The sequence below is a fragment of the Coregonus lavaretus genome, assembly GCF_964263955.1.
Source record: "Coregonus lavaretus genome assembly, contig: HAP1_SCAFFOLD_1237, whole genome shotgun sequence".
Lineage (NCBI taxonomy): Eukaryota > Metazoa > Chordata > Actinopteri > Salmoniformes > Salmonidae > Coregonus > Coregonus lavaretus.
In genome coordinates, this window is record NW_028157183.1 from 1,653 (window position 1) to 15,137 (window position 13,485).

A 13,485-nucleotide genomic window follows, 5' to 3' on the forward strand; every position below is an offset into this window, starting at 1 on the left:
TAAATGTGCGCAATTGTTTAGCATGAAATAATCGTAAGTGTGTAGTTCTGACTGTTGTTTTAGTAGTTCTGATCTTTATTAAAACCAAATAGTTGTAACATTTATTTGATAATCCCTTGAAAACGGCACACAGTTGTCAATGGCTTTATAGGAGCACGGGGTTCTCCTTGCTCCCCAGCAGGCAAAATCGAACGTTCTGCAGTGTATCGATAACAACCTATCGTTTTAGTCATGTTGCTAGGATACCAACGTCCACTCTAATGTCTCTATATGTAATTCCATGGTCAAAACACACAGACTCTCTCTCTCTCTCTCTCTCTCTCTCTCTCTCTCTCTCTCTCTCTCTCTCTCTCTCTCTCTCTCTCTCTCTCTCTCTCTCTCTCTCTCTCTCTCTCTCTCTCTCTCTCTCTCTCTCTCTCTCTCTCTCTCTCTCTCTCTCTCTCTCTCTCTCTCTCTCTCTCTCTCTCTCTCTCTCTCTCTCTCTCTCTCTCTCTCTCTCACCATTGATCATGAACTCTGTGACGATGTAGATGGGTTCCATGGTGACGACGGCGTGGAGGCGTACCAGTCTGTCGTGTTGCAGCTGCTTCATCAGGTTAGCCTCCTGGAGGAAGGCCTCGGGCGCCATGGTCCCTTCCTTCAGGGTCTTCACCGCCACCTTCTGACTGCCCTTGTAGTAACCTGGCCATTGGGACGAAATATGGGAGCCCTTATAGTAACCTGGCCATAGGGACGAAATATGGGAGCCCTTATAGTAACCTGGCCATAGGGACGAAATATGGGAGCCCTTATAGTAACCTGGCCATAGGGACGAAATATGGGAGCCCTTATAGTAACCTGGCCATAGGGACGAAATATGGGAGCCCTTATAGTAACCTGGCCATAGGGACGAAATACGGGAAGAACCCCCGAGTCATAAGACTTATGTAACGGACTGATGACAGACTTATGTAACGGACTGATGACAGTTTGGAGAAAAGTGGGAAGAACGTTAATGCAAAGCTAAACACAAACAAACACAAACGTTGCCTCAGCATCTCTCGTACCCATCCAGACTTCTCCAAACTGTCCTGCTCCCAGCTTCCTGACCATTTTCAGCGTGTCTCTGGGGATCTCCCACTCGTCCTGGGCCCACGGCTGCATGGGGGCCTTCGATTTGCAGGGGGCATTCAGACGCTGACACAACCCATCACCCGTACCTGTGACACGGCAACAGACCCCAGAGAGAATTACATCCTGTCAGCCGTCCCTGTGACACGGCAACAGACCCCAGAGAGAATTACATCCTGTCAGCCGTCCCTGTGACACGGCAACAGACCCCAGAGAGAATTACATCCCGTCAGCCGTCCCTGTGACACGGCAACAGACCCCAGAGAGAATTACAAGCTGTTCCCTATGTATTGCACGTTATTGTTATTGATTGCGGTAGAGCACCCAGCCAGAAGGCATCTGAAGACCTATAACAAAGGTGATTTGGTGAACCATGCTCGCTAGCTGAGTAACGTTTCCAGAGGCCTGAAGATTTGCATACACAGAAATAACACACAAAAAACTCTGCCATGTTTTTAAAGTCTTCCCTTTACACGACATGGATTCAATCAGATCAAGTGTTAAATGGTGATAGCAGGCACCCACATAGCGGATGTTTTTGATGTCGGAGGTGAAACTGTGTTGGAGCAGTCAAATCAGTGAACAGCTGCTCTTGAGACCATTGTCTTGAAGCCACACCCGCCCCACTCATGTTAGAAGTTCAGTACGAGAAATTGTAGAAATAATTACGCACACATTTTAAAAAATCATGCAACAAAATAAAGAGGATTTCTATCATCATAATGGAGGTGTAGATTACATCTCACATCCAAGTGTTGGAACTTGGAAACAAGGCTGCATGTTTACAAGGTCCAAAACAGGACGTTTCCGCAGATCCTTTTTATCATATGCTATGAGGCTTTTTTTTTAACACCAACACTTAGTTTTTTTTATATATTAATTGATGATGTTTGTGTATCCTTGTTGCGGTTTTATGGTGTATTTATTGGCAATGTATGAATTGGCTGGTGCAATCAAATTTCCCCTCTGGGGGATTCGTAAAATACTATCTAATGGTAACTCTGGTTTAGATGTAACGCCAGGAGCTACTTGTGGATTTAACGGTTCTAAAGCAGTTCCACCTCCGACACGTCATAACAACCGCTATGCGGATGTCGGCTAAAACGGATCTGATTGGATAGAGCCCCATAATGAGAGAAACATTATGTGTGACATAAAAAATAAAAAAAAAGATGGCGCCGATGGAGAAGGCCGACATCTTACGAGTTCCAACCCGACTTTGCTATTTAGTGACTTTTTTCGACTTCAACTCCGACTCAGCTGTTCCGGAGTGTTCCCTTCTTCAAACCGGACCCTATTCCCTTGTTTCATCAGCTACCAACATGCTGCAGGTGGTAGACGGGCTGACGGTAGACGGGCTGACGGTAGACGGGCTGACGGTGGACGGGCTGGTGGTAGCGGGCTGACGGTGGACGGGCTGGCGGTAGACGGGCTGACGGTGGACGGGCTGGTGGTAGCGGGCTGACGGTGGACGGGCTGGCGGTAGACGGGCTGACGGTAGACGGGCTGACGGTGGACGGGCTGACGGTAGCGGGCTGACGGTAGCGGGCTGACGGTGGACGGGCTGACGGTAGACGGGCTGACGGTAGACGGGCTGACGGTAGACGGGCTGGTGGTAGACGGGCTGACGGTAGCGGGCTGACGGTGGACGGGCTGGCGGTAGACGGGCTGACGGTAGACGGGCTGACGGTAGACGGGCTGACGGTAGACGGGCTGGCGGTAGACGGGCTGACGGTGGACGGGCTGACGGTAGCGGGCTGACGGTGGACGGGCTGGCGGTAGACGGGCTGGCGGTAGACGGGCTGGTGGTAGACGGGCTGGCATCCTGCTGAGACTGAGATTAAGAGAAAAATGTCCTCCAGAATTTGATGGATCATTCTAGAGTCTCCTATCAGAATAGCGGTACTCAGTGATGTGTTGTGTTGGATTTGCCCCAAACATAACACTTTGTATTCAGGACAAAAAGACAAAAAGTTATTTTGCCACATTTTTTGCAGTATTACTTTAGTGCCTTATTGCAAACAGGATGCATGTTTTGGAATATTTTGTATTCTGTACAGGCTTCCCTCTTTTCGCTCTGTCATTTAGGTTAGTATTGTGGAGTAACTACAATGTTGTTGATCCATCCTCAATTTCCTCCCATCACAGCCATTCAACTCTGTAACTGTTTTAAAGTCACTATTGCCCTCATGGTGAAATCCCTGAGTAGGTTCCTTCCTCTCCGGCAACTGAGTTAGGAAGGACGCCTGTATCTTTGTAGTGACTGGGTGTATTGATACACCATCCAAAGTGTAATTAATAACTTCACCATGCTCAAAGGGATATTCAATGTCTGCTTTTTTTTTTTACCCATCTACCAATAGGTGTCCTTCTTTGCAAGGCATTGGAAAACCTTCCTGGTCTTTGTGGATGAATCTGTGTTTGAAAATCACTGCTCGACTAAGGAACCTTTCAGATAATTGTATGTGTGGGGTACAGAGATGAGGTAGTCATTCAGAAATCATGTTAAACACTATTATTACACAGAGAGTGAGTCCATTAAACTTATTATGGGACTTGTTCAGCAAATGTTTACTCCTGAACTTATTTAGGCTTGCTCTAACAAAGGGTTTGAATACTTATTGACTCAAGACATTTCAGCTTTTCATTTTAAATTAAGTTGTAAAAAATTCTAAATACATAATTCCACTTTGCCATTATGGGGTATTGTGTTTAGGCCAGTGACACGACATCTCAATTTAATCCGTTTTAAATTCAGGCTGTAACAGAACAAAATGTGGAAAAGTCAAGGGGTGTGAATACTTTCTGAAGGCACTGCACACACACAGACCGACGCAACACAAACACACATACATACACATTACACTCACACACACACTCACACACTTTCACACTCATCATTGCTGCTGCTACTCTGTTCTTTATTGTACCCTTATTATTATATATCCTGATGCCTAGTCACTTTACCCTGCCTTCATGTACATATCTACCTCAAATACCTTATTATTATCTATCCTGATGCCTAGTCACTTTACCCTGCCTTCATGTACATATCTACCTCAAATACCTTATTATTATCTATCCTGATGCCTAGTCACTTTACCCTGCCTTCATGTACATATCTACCTCAAATACCTTATTATTATCTATCCTGATGCCTAGTCACTTTACCCTGCCTTCATGTACATATCTACCTCAAATACCTTATTATTATCTATCCTGATGCCTAGTCACTTTACCCTGCCTTCATGTACATATCTACCTCAAATAGATTATTATTATCTATCCTGATGCCTAGTCACTTTACCCTGCCTTCATGTACATATCTACCTCAAATACCTTATTATTATCTATCCTGATGCCTAGTCACTTTACCCTGCCTTCATGTACATATCTACCTCAAATACCTTATTATTATCTATCCTGATGCCTAGTCACTTTACCCTGCCTTCATGTACATATCTACCTCAAATACCTTATTATCTATCCTGTTGCCTAGTCACTTTACCCTGCCTTCATGTACATATCTACCTCAAATACCTTATTATTATCTATCCTGATGCCTAGTCACTTTACCCTGCCTTCATGTACATATCTACCTCAAATACCTTATTATTATCTATCCTGATGCCTAGTCACTTTACCCTGCCTTCATGTACATATCTACCTCAAATACCTTATTATTATCTATCCTGATGCCTAGTCACTTTACCCTGCCTTCATGTACATATCTACCTCAAATACCTTATTATTATCTATCCTGATGCCTAGTCACTTTACCCTGCCTTCATGTACATATCTACCTCAAATACCTTATTATTATCTATCCTGATGCCTAGTCACTTTACCCTGCCTTCATGTACATATCTACCTCAAATACCTTATTATTATCTATCCTGATGCCTAGTCACTTTACCCTGCCTTCATGTACATATCTACCTCAAATACCTTATTATTATCTATCCTGATGCCTAGTCACTTTACCCTGCCTTCATGTACATATCTACCTCAAATACCTTATTATTATCTATCCTGATGCCTAGTCACTTTACCCTGCCTTCATGTACATATCTACCTCAAATACCTTATTATTATCTATCCTGATGCCTAGTCACTTTACCCTGCCTTCATGTACATATCTACCTCAAATACCTTATTATTATCTATCCTGATGCCTAGTCACTTTACCCTGCCTTCATGTACATATCTACCTCAAATACCTTATTATCTATCCTGTTGCCTAGTCACTTTACCCTGCCTTCATGTACATATCTACCTCAAATACCTTATTATTATCTATCCTGATGCCTAGTCACTTTACCCTGCCTTCATGTACATATCTACCTCAAATACCTTATTATTATCTATCCTGATGCCTAGTCACTTTACCCTGCCTTCATGTACATATCTACCTCAAATACCTTATTATATATCCTGATGCCTGGTCACTTTACCCTGCCTTCATGTACATATCTACCTCAAATACCTTATTATTATCTATCCTGATGCCTAGTCACTTTACCCTGCCTTCATGTACATATCTACCTCAAATACCTTATTATTATCTATCCTGATGCCTAGTCACTTTACCCTGCCTTCATGTACATATCTACCTCAAATACCTTATTATTATCTATCCTGATGCCTAGTCACTTTACCCTGCCTTCATGTACATATCTACCTCAAATACCTTATTATTATCTATCCTGATGCCTAGTCACTTTACCCTGCCTTCATGTACATATCTACCTCAAATACCTCGTACCTCTGCACATTGATCTGATACTGGTACTTCCTGTATATAGCTCCACATTGATCTGATACCGGTACTTCCTGTATATAGCTCCACATTGATCTGTTTCTGGTACTTCCTGTATATAGCTCCACCTTGATCTGGTACTGGTACTCCCTGTATATAGCTCCACATTGATCTGGTACTGGTACTCCCTGTATATAGCTCCACATTGATCTGGTACTGGTACTTCCTGTATATATCTGGTACTTCCTGTATATAGCTCCACATTGATCTGGTACTTCCTGTATATAGCTCCACATTGATCTGGTACTTCCTGTATATAGCTCCACATTGATCTGGTACTTCCTGTATATAGCTCCACAGTGATCTGGTACTTCCTGTATATATCTGGTACTTCCTGTATATAGCTCCACAGTGATCTGGTACCTCCTGTATATATCTGGTACTTCCTGTATATATCTGGTACTTCCTGTACATAGCTCCACAGTGATCTGGTACTTCCTGTATATATCTGGTACTTCCTGTATATAGCTCCACAGTGATCTGGTACTTCCTGTATATATCTGGTACTTCCTGTATATAGCTCCATTCTTGTGTATTTTATTCCTCTTATGTTACACATTTTTATTTTCTGCGTCTTTGGAAAGGGCGCGTAAGTAAGCATTTCATTTTAAAGTCTACAACCGTTGTTGTTTTTTTCTCGCCGCAGGTGACAAATAAAATAATTGGATGTGATTTAATGAGAGAGAACCTTTCTGCCTTACAGGCCTGCTTGTTTGGTTATTGGGCTGTTTCTGGGGTGGAGAGCTGGCCTGCTTGTTTGGTTATTGGGCCACCGCAGCAGAGGAAAGAGCACTGCTTACCTCGACAGGAAATGAAGCACAACGTGAGGCAGAGGTCCTCCTTAGCTTTTAATCAAGATAACTCTACTCCACTATATGAAGAGTTGACTTCCTGCCAGCTGGTTAATAAGATCCATTTTAACTCTAATAAAGACAATAAAGCACAACCTGACGGCCATTTTAACTCTAACAAAGACAATAAAGCACAACCTGACGGCCATTTTAACTCTAACAAAGACAATAAAGCACAACCTGACGGCAATTTTAACTCACGGGTGTAATGCTTGATCAGCTCCTGCAGGGAGGAGAAGGAGGTGGAAGGGGAGATGTAGAACCCTCCGTTGTCCAGGCTGCGGATCTTGTAGTGTTTCACCACGTCCCCTTGCTCCGCCCCTGCGTCTCTGATGGACAGGGAGAATGCACCTTTGGGGGCGACATGACAACGATACGTACGGTATTAGTGTGGTTTTAGCTCACAGCTTTCTGAGGGCTTTCAGTCCTTGTGATATCAGTTAGTTTGTACGTCGGTTCTGTTAATGTCAGTTGTATGGTTGCACGTACAAGATGGATGATTTGACCATTCCAAGTCTTTCAGTGTTAAAAGATCCCAACAGGGAAATATTTGATGGAGCTATTTTGAATAAGAAAATGTTGTGTTGTTATGGAAATGGTGATCTTTGTACTTTAAAAGGCAGAGAGGATGTAATGATTCAGACCTTTACTGGTCTCACTCTCTCGGACTAGAAACGATCCCACTTTATTCCCCGGAGCCAGGAGCAGACGCTCAGTCTCTCTACGACTCAGGTCCTTGAAAAACCATCTACAATACATGATCAGGGAAGAGTTGTCATATAATGTGTTACGTACTTAGCATAATGATACAGGAAAGGAAAGTGGTTTTCATTTCCTTTCAAGGTGAAGTACGTACTGTAACCGTATCATAACCCATGCATCGAAATGTTAAGTTATCAAAAAAATTAAAATGGCTGACATGTGTGAGAAGATTAACTTACTTTTCTACTTCTAGTGTGTCCGCTCTGGCCACGTATGTACATGGAATGTACCCCTCCTCTCCCGTCACCAGTGACCTAGCAAGCCACCAGTCCCCATTCCTTCAAAGAACAACGAGAAAGAGCACCGTTGGGAAAGATATGGCATACGGAAGCAAAACCGGATGGACATCATGAAAATGATCGGAGAGGTGGAGGGTAGAAGAAGTTCAGGAGGAAAAAAACAAAAACAAAATATATAATTATTGTAAAATTGACTGTGTCCATAAAATGTATATAGTAAGTATAAGCTGGAAGTAGAGGCCTGGGCGTTGTTGTTCACTAGTTTACCCCAAGTAGGGAAAGGGGTGGTGGGGTTGAAAAGTAATTAAGGGGAATAAAAAAAATAAAAAAATAAAAAGAACAACGACAGAGTATGTTTGTGTATGTTGTTACACATCAAACAGAAGCTAGGTACGGTGCCTCCAAAGGTACTATCCTTTCTTATCAGATTGAGCATATGTTATCAGGACCGTTGTCTGAGAACTATACATTAGCATGACATCTCCCCTAATATTTATATTTTTTTATTTAACTAGGCAAGTCAGTTTAGAACAAATTCTTATTTACAATGACGGCCTACACCGGAATCAAACCAGGGTGGCTGTAGTGACGCCTCAAGCGCTGAGATACAGTGCCGTAGATCGCTGCGCCACTCGGGAGCCCTTATCATGAATTAGGCTGTATTGTACTCACTCCTGGAGGATCTGAAGTTTCTCTCCCTTTCTGAACGGCAGGTCATTGTCAGTGGTTGGTTTAAAGTCGTGCAGAGCCATGACAAGGTCTTCGTCTGGAAGGGACAGGAATATATGTAAGGGTAAAGTTTGCTTCATATCAAGAAATAAGGATTTCATATCAATACAACTCAGTGTAGTCTCTGACAAAAGTGGTCATTGTAAAAGGGTTTCCAAAATGATGTTCTGAAATAGGTTGACAAATGATGTTCTGAAATAGGTTGACAAATTATGTTCTGAAATAGGTTGACAATTGATGTTCTGAAATAGGTTGACAAATGATGTTCTGAAACAGGTTGACAAATGATGTTCTGAAACAGGTTGACAAATGATGTTTTGAAATAGGTTGACAAATGATGTTCTGAAACAGGTTGAGAAATTGTAACTTACCATTACCGGAAGCCTGTTCTCTATTGTGTGCCTGAGTGGAGAAAACATATTTGTGAGAATGATAACATGCCACATAATCATTATTCATAAGACACAAAATAAATCTAGAAAAATCAGTAACCATATTTATCCCTGATTACATTCACATCTTGGTTGTCATACATGATTGGGGAAAATATTTGGAAAAGTGTCAAATAAACTTCCTGTTTTGAGAAAGGGTGAAATTAATTGTCCACTTTCGTTACTCTATTGTCATATTTCATACTTACTGTGTGGTTGGAGGAGTTGGGTGTACAGTGTATTCAGAAAGTATTCAGACCCCTTCCCTTTTTCCACATTTTGTTACGTTACAGCCTTATTCTAAAATGTATTACATTTATTTATTTCCTCATCAATCTACAGACAATAACCCATAATGACAAAGCAAAAACAGGTTTTTAGACATTTTAGCAAATGTATTTAAATTAAAAACAGAAAGACCTTATTTACATAAGTATTCAGACCGTTTGCCATGAGACTCAAAATTGAGCACAGGTGCATCCTGTTTCCATTGATCATCCTTGAGATGTTTCTACAACTTGATTGGAGTCCACCTGTGGTAAATTAAATTGATTGGACATGGTTTGGAAAGGCACATACCTGTCTATATAAGGTCCCACAGTTGACAGCGCATGTCAGAGCAAAAACCAAGCCATGAGGTCGAAGGAATTGTCCGTAGAGCTCCGAGACAGGATTGTGTCGAGGCACAGATCTGGGGAAGGGTACCAAAAAAAGGTCTGCAGCATTGATGGTCCCCAAGAACACGGTGGCCTCGATCATTCTTAAATGGAAGAAGTTTGGAACCACCAATACTCTTCCTAGAGCTGGCCGCCCAGCCAAACTGAGCAATCGGGGGAGAAGGGCCTTGGTCAGGGAGGTGACCAAGAACCCGATGGTCACTCTGACAGAGCTCCAGAGTTCCTCTGTGGAGATGGGAGAACCTTCCAGAAGGACAACCACCTCTGCAGCACTCCGCCAATCAGGCCTTTATGGTAGAGTGGCCAGATGGAAGCAATTCCTCAGTAAAAGGCACATGACAGCCCGCTTGGAGTTTGCCAGAAGGCACCTAAAGGACTCTCAGACCATGAGAAACAAGATTATCTGGTCTGATGAAACCAAGATTGAACTCTTTGGCCTGAATGCCAAGTGTTGCGTCTGGAGGAAACCTGGCACCATCCCTACGGTGAAGCATGGTGGTGGCAGCATCATGCTGTGGGGATGTTTTTCAGCGGCAGGGACTGGGAGACTAGTCAGGATCGAGGGAAAGATGAATGGAGCAAAGTACAGAGAGATCCTTGATGAAAACCTGCTCCAGAGCGCTCAGGACTTCAGACTGGAGCGAAGGTTCAACTTCCAACAGGACAACGACCCTAAGCACACAGCCAAGACAACGCAGGAGTGGCTTCGGGACAAGTCTCTGAATGTCCTTGAGTGGCCCAGCCAGAGCCCGGACTTAAACCTGATCGAACATCTCTGGAGAGACCTGAAAATAGCTGTGCAGCGACGCTCCCCATCCAACCTGACAAAGTTTGAGAGGATCTGCAGAGAAGAACGGGAGAAACTCCCCAAATACAGGTGTGCCAAGCTTGTAACGTCAAACCCAAGAAGACTCGAGGCTGTAATCGCTGCCAAAGGTGCTTCAACAAAGTACTGAGTAAAGGGTCCGAATACGTATGTAAATGTGATGTTACACTTTTTTTATTTGTAATAAATTTGCTAACATTTCTAAAAACCTGTTTTTGCTTTGTCATTATGGGGTGTTGTATTTTAGAATAGGTCTGTAACGTAACAAAATGTGCAAAAAGTCAAGGGGTCTGAATACTTTCTGAATAGCTTTGAGTTGGGTGTTTATAGATAGTTACTGTGTGGTTGGAGGAGTTGGGTGGATATAGCTACTTACTATGTGGTTGGAGGAGTTGGGTGGATATAGATAGTTACTGTGTGGTTGGAGGAGTTGGTGGATATAGATAGTTACTGTGTGGTTGGAGGAGTTGGTGGATATAGATAGTTACTGTGTGGTTGGAGGAGTTGGGTGGATATAGCTACTTACTATGTGGTTGGAGGAGTTGGTGGATATAGATAGTTACTGTGTGGTTGGAGGAGTTGGTGGATATAGCTACTTACTATGTGGTTGGAGGAGTTGGTGGATATAGATAGTTACTGTGTGGTTGGAGGAGTTGGGTGGATATAGCTACTTACTATGTGGTTGGAGGAGTTGGTGGATATAGCTACTTACTATGTGGTTGGAGGAGTTGGTGGATATAGATAGTTACTGTGTGGTTGGAGGAGTTGGGTGGATATAGCTACTTACTGTGTGGTTGGAGGAGTTGGGTGGATATCGATAGTTACTGTGTGGTTGGAGGAGTTGGGTGGATATCGATAGTTACTGTGTGGTTGGAGGAGTTGGGTGGATATAGCTACTTACTGTGTGGTTGGAGGAGTTGGGTGGATATCGATAGTTACTGTGTGGTTGGAGGAGTTGGGTGGATATAGCTACTTACTGTGTGGTTGGAGGAGTTGGGTGGATATAGCTACTTACTGTGTGGTTGGAGGAGTTGGGTGGATATAGCTACTTACTGTGTGGTTGGAGGAGTTGGGTGGATATAGCTACTTACTGTGTGGTTGGAGGAGTTGGGTGGATATCGATAGTTACTGTGTGGTTGGAGGAGTTGGGTGGATATCGATAGTTACTGTGTGGTTGGAGGAGTTGGGTGGATATCGATAGTTACTGTGTGGTTGGAGGAGTTGGGTGGATATAGATAGTTACTGTGTGGTTGGAGGAGTTGGGTGGATATCGATAGTTACTGTGTGGTTGGAGGAGTTGGTGGATATAGCTACTTACTGTGTGGTTGGAGGAGTTGGTGGATTGAGAGCATTTCCCTGAGGGATGAGTTTCATCTTTCTGATGTTTCTGACCACTGCAGCTGGAACCCATTGTTTTTAAACGGTCCGATCCACATCAGTTTCTCTCGGGTCATGCCCCGGGCTGAAAATTAAAATAGCAATTAATCGATCAAGCAATCAATCAATCAATTAATAAATCAATCAAATCAATTAATCTAACTTTCTACCCCAGAGGAGAGAAAGTTGATTTGTGAAAAGGGGAAACATGAGTCCATACAAAAGAGTGTAAAAAAATAATAAATAAAAAAAGGCTAGTGTTTATCTATTAACCTTCTTGGAACCATAAAGTGAATATTAACTTCACGGTCCTGTCAGTTTGTGGATACAACACCTAACACTAACATGCTGGATCCAAACAGTTGCTAGTTCACCTACTGCGTACCGCGTACAGCAATGCTCTATACGTCTCAAAGAAAGCTGTAGAGGATCTGAGATGTCCTCTGCGTCTGAGGTGGCACCCTATTCCCTAGTGCACTACTACTGCCAGCATGGGGCCTGGTCAAAAGTAGTGCACTACATATAGGGAATAGGGTGCTATTTGAGACGCAGATCGGTTTCCCGCATTCGATGGTTCTTTTAAAATGCATCATTACTACAGTACAATGTTAACACCTAAAGTGTTTCAAATAAACCCTCCTGAGTCAGGTAGCGCCTGATCCGGGTGAACGTGTGTAGATGTACACTGAATGTACAAAACATTAGGAACATCTTCCTAATATTGAGTTGCACCCCCTCACCCCCTTTTGCCCTCAGAACAGCTTCAATTCGTCGGGGGCGTGGACTCTACAAGGTGTCGAAAGGGTTCCACAGGGGATGCTGGGCCCATGTTGACTCCAATGCTTCCAACAGTTGTGTCAAGTTGGCTGGATGTCCTTTCGGTGGTGGACCATTCTTGATACACACGGGAAACTGTTCAGCGTTCTTGTGTTACAGTTCTTGACACACTCAAACCGGTGCGCCTGGCACCTACTACCATACCTCGTTCAAAGGCACTTAAATATGTTATCTTGCCCGTTCACCCTCTGAATGGCACACATACACAATCCATGTCTCAATTGTCTCAAGGCCTAAAAATCCTTATTTAACCTGTCTCCTCCCCTTCATCTACACTGACTGAAGTGGATTTAACAAGTGACATCAATAAGGGATCTTATCCTTCACCTGGATTCACCTGGTCAGTCCATGTCATGGAAAGAGCAGGTGTACATAATGTTTTGTACAATCAGTGTATAATGCTTTCAAATATATAATAACATTTTATCATATCAAAAATTACTTTGGCAAGTAAAAATATAATTTCACAAACAACTCTAAAACACAAATTCATATAGCTACAATATTAATTATTATATGTGTTCTTAAATACCTTGAACTTGGTCTTCAGTTGTGTCATCAAAGGTATTCCAGTTTGAAGTGTCTGCTATTTCCTTATTCAATTCTCTCTCTGTCTCTCTCTGTCTGTCTCTCTCTGTGTCTCGCTCTCTCTGTCTCTCTCTCTCTCTGTCTCTCTCTCTCTCATTCTCTCTCTCGCTCTCTCTCGCTCTCTCTCGCTCTCTCTCTCTATCTGTCTCTCTCTCTCTCGCTCTCTCTCTCTCTCTCTTTCTCTCTCTCTCTCTGTCTCTCTCTCTGTCTCTGTCTCTCTCTCTCTTGCTCTCTTTCTC

At 43.1% G+C, this 13,485-nt stretch overlaps 1 protein-coding gene across 1 annotated transcript; it reads right to left on the reverse strand.

The window, feature by feature from the left end:
- Positions 1 to 501: 501 nt before the first annotated feature.
- LOC311125709 (tyrosine-protein kinase Blk-like) lies at positions 502 to 13,271 on the reverse strand (the record flags this gene model as incomplete). The annotated part of the gene is made up of 9 exons (XM_084199740.1): positions 13,191 to 13,271; positions 11,763 to 11,906; positions 8,882 to 8,912; positions 8,454 to 8,547; positions 7,722 to 7,820; positions 7,425 to 7,528; positions 6,982 to 7,131; positions 1,047 to 1,199; positions 502 to 681 (listed from the first exon to the last, which is right to left on the reverse strand). Coding segments are annotated over exons 2-9 (904 nt in total), but the record flags the coding sequence as incomplete, so codon positions are not given.
- Between the last annotated feature and the right edge of the window lie 214 nt (positions 13,272 to 13,485).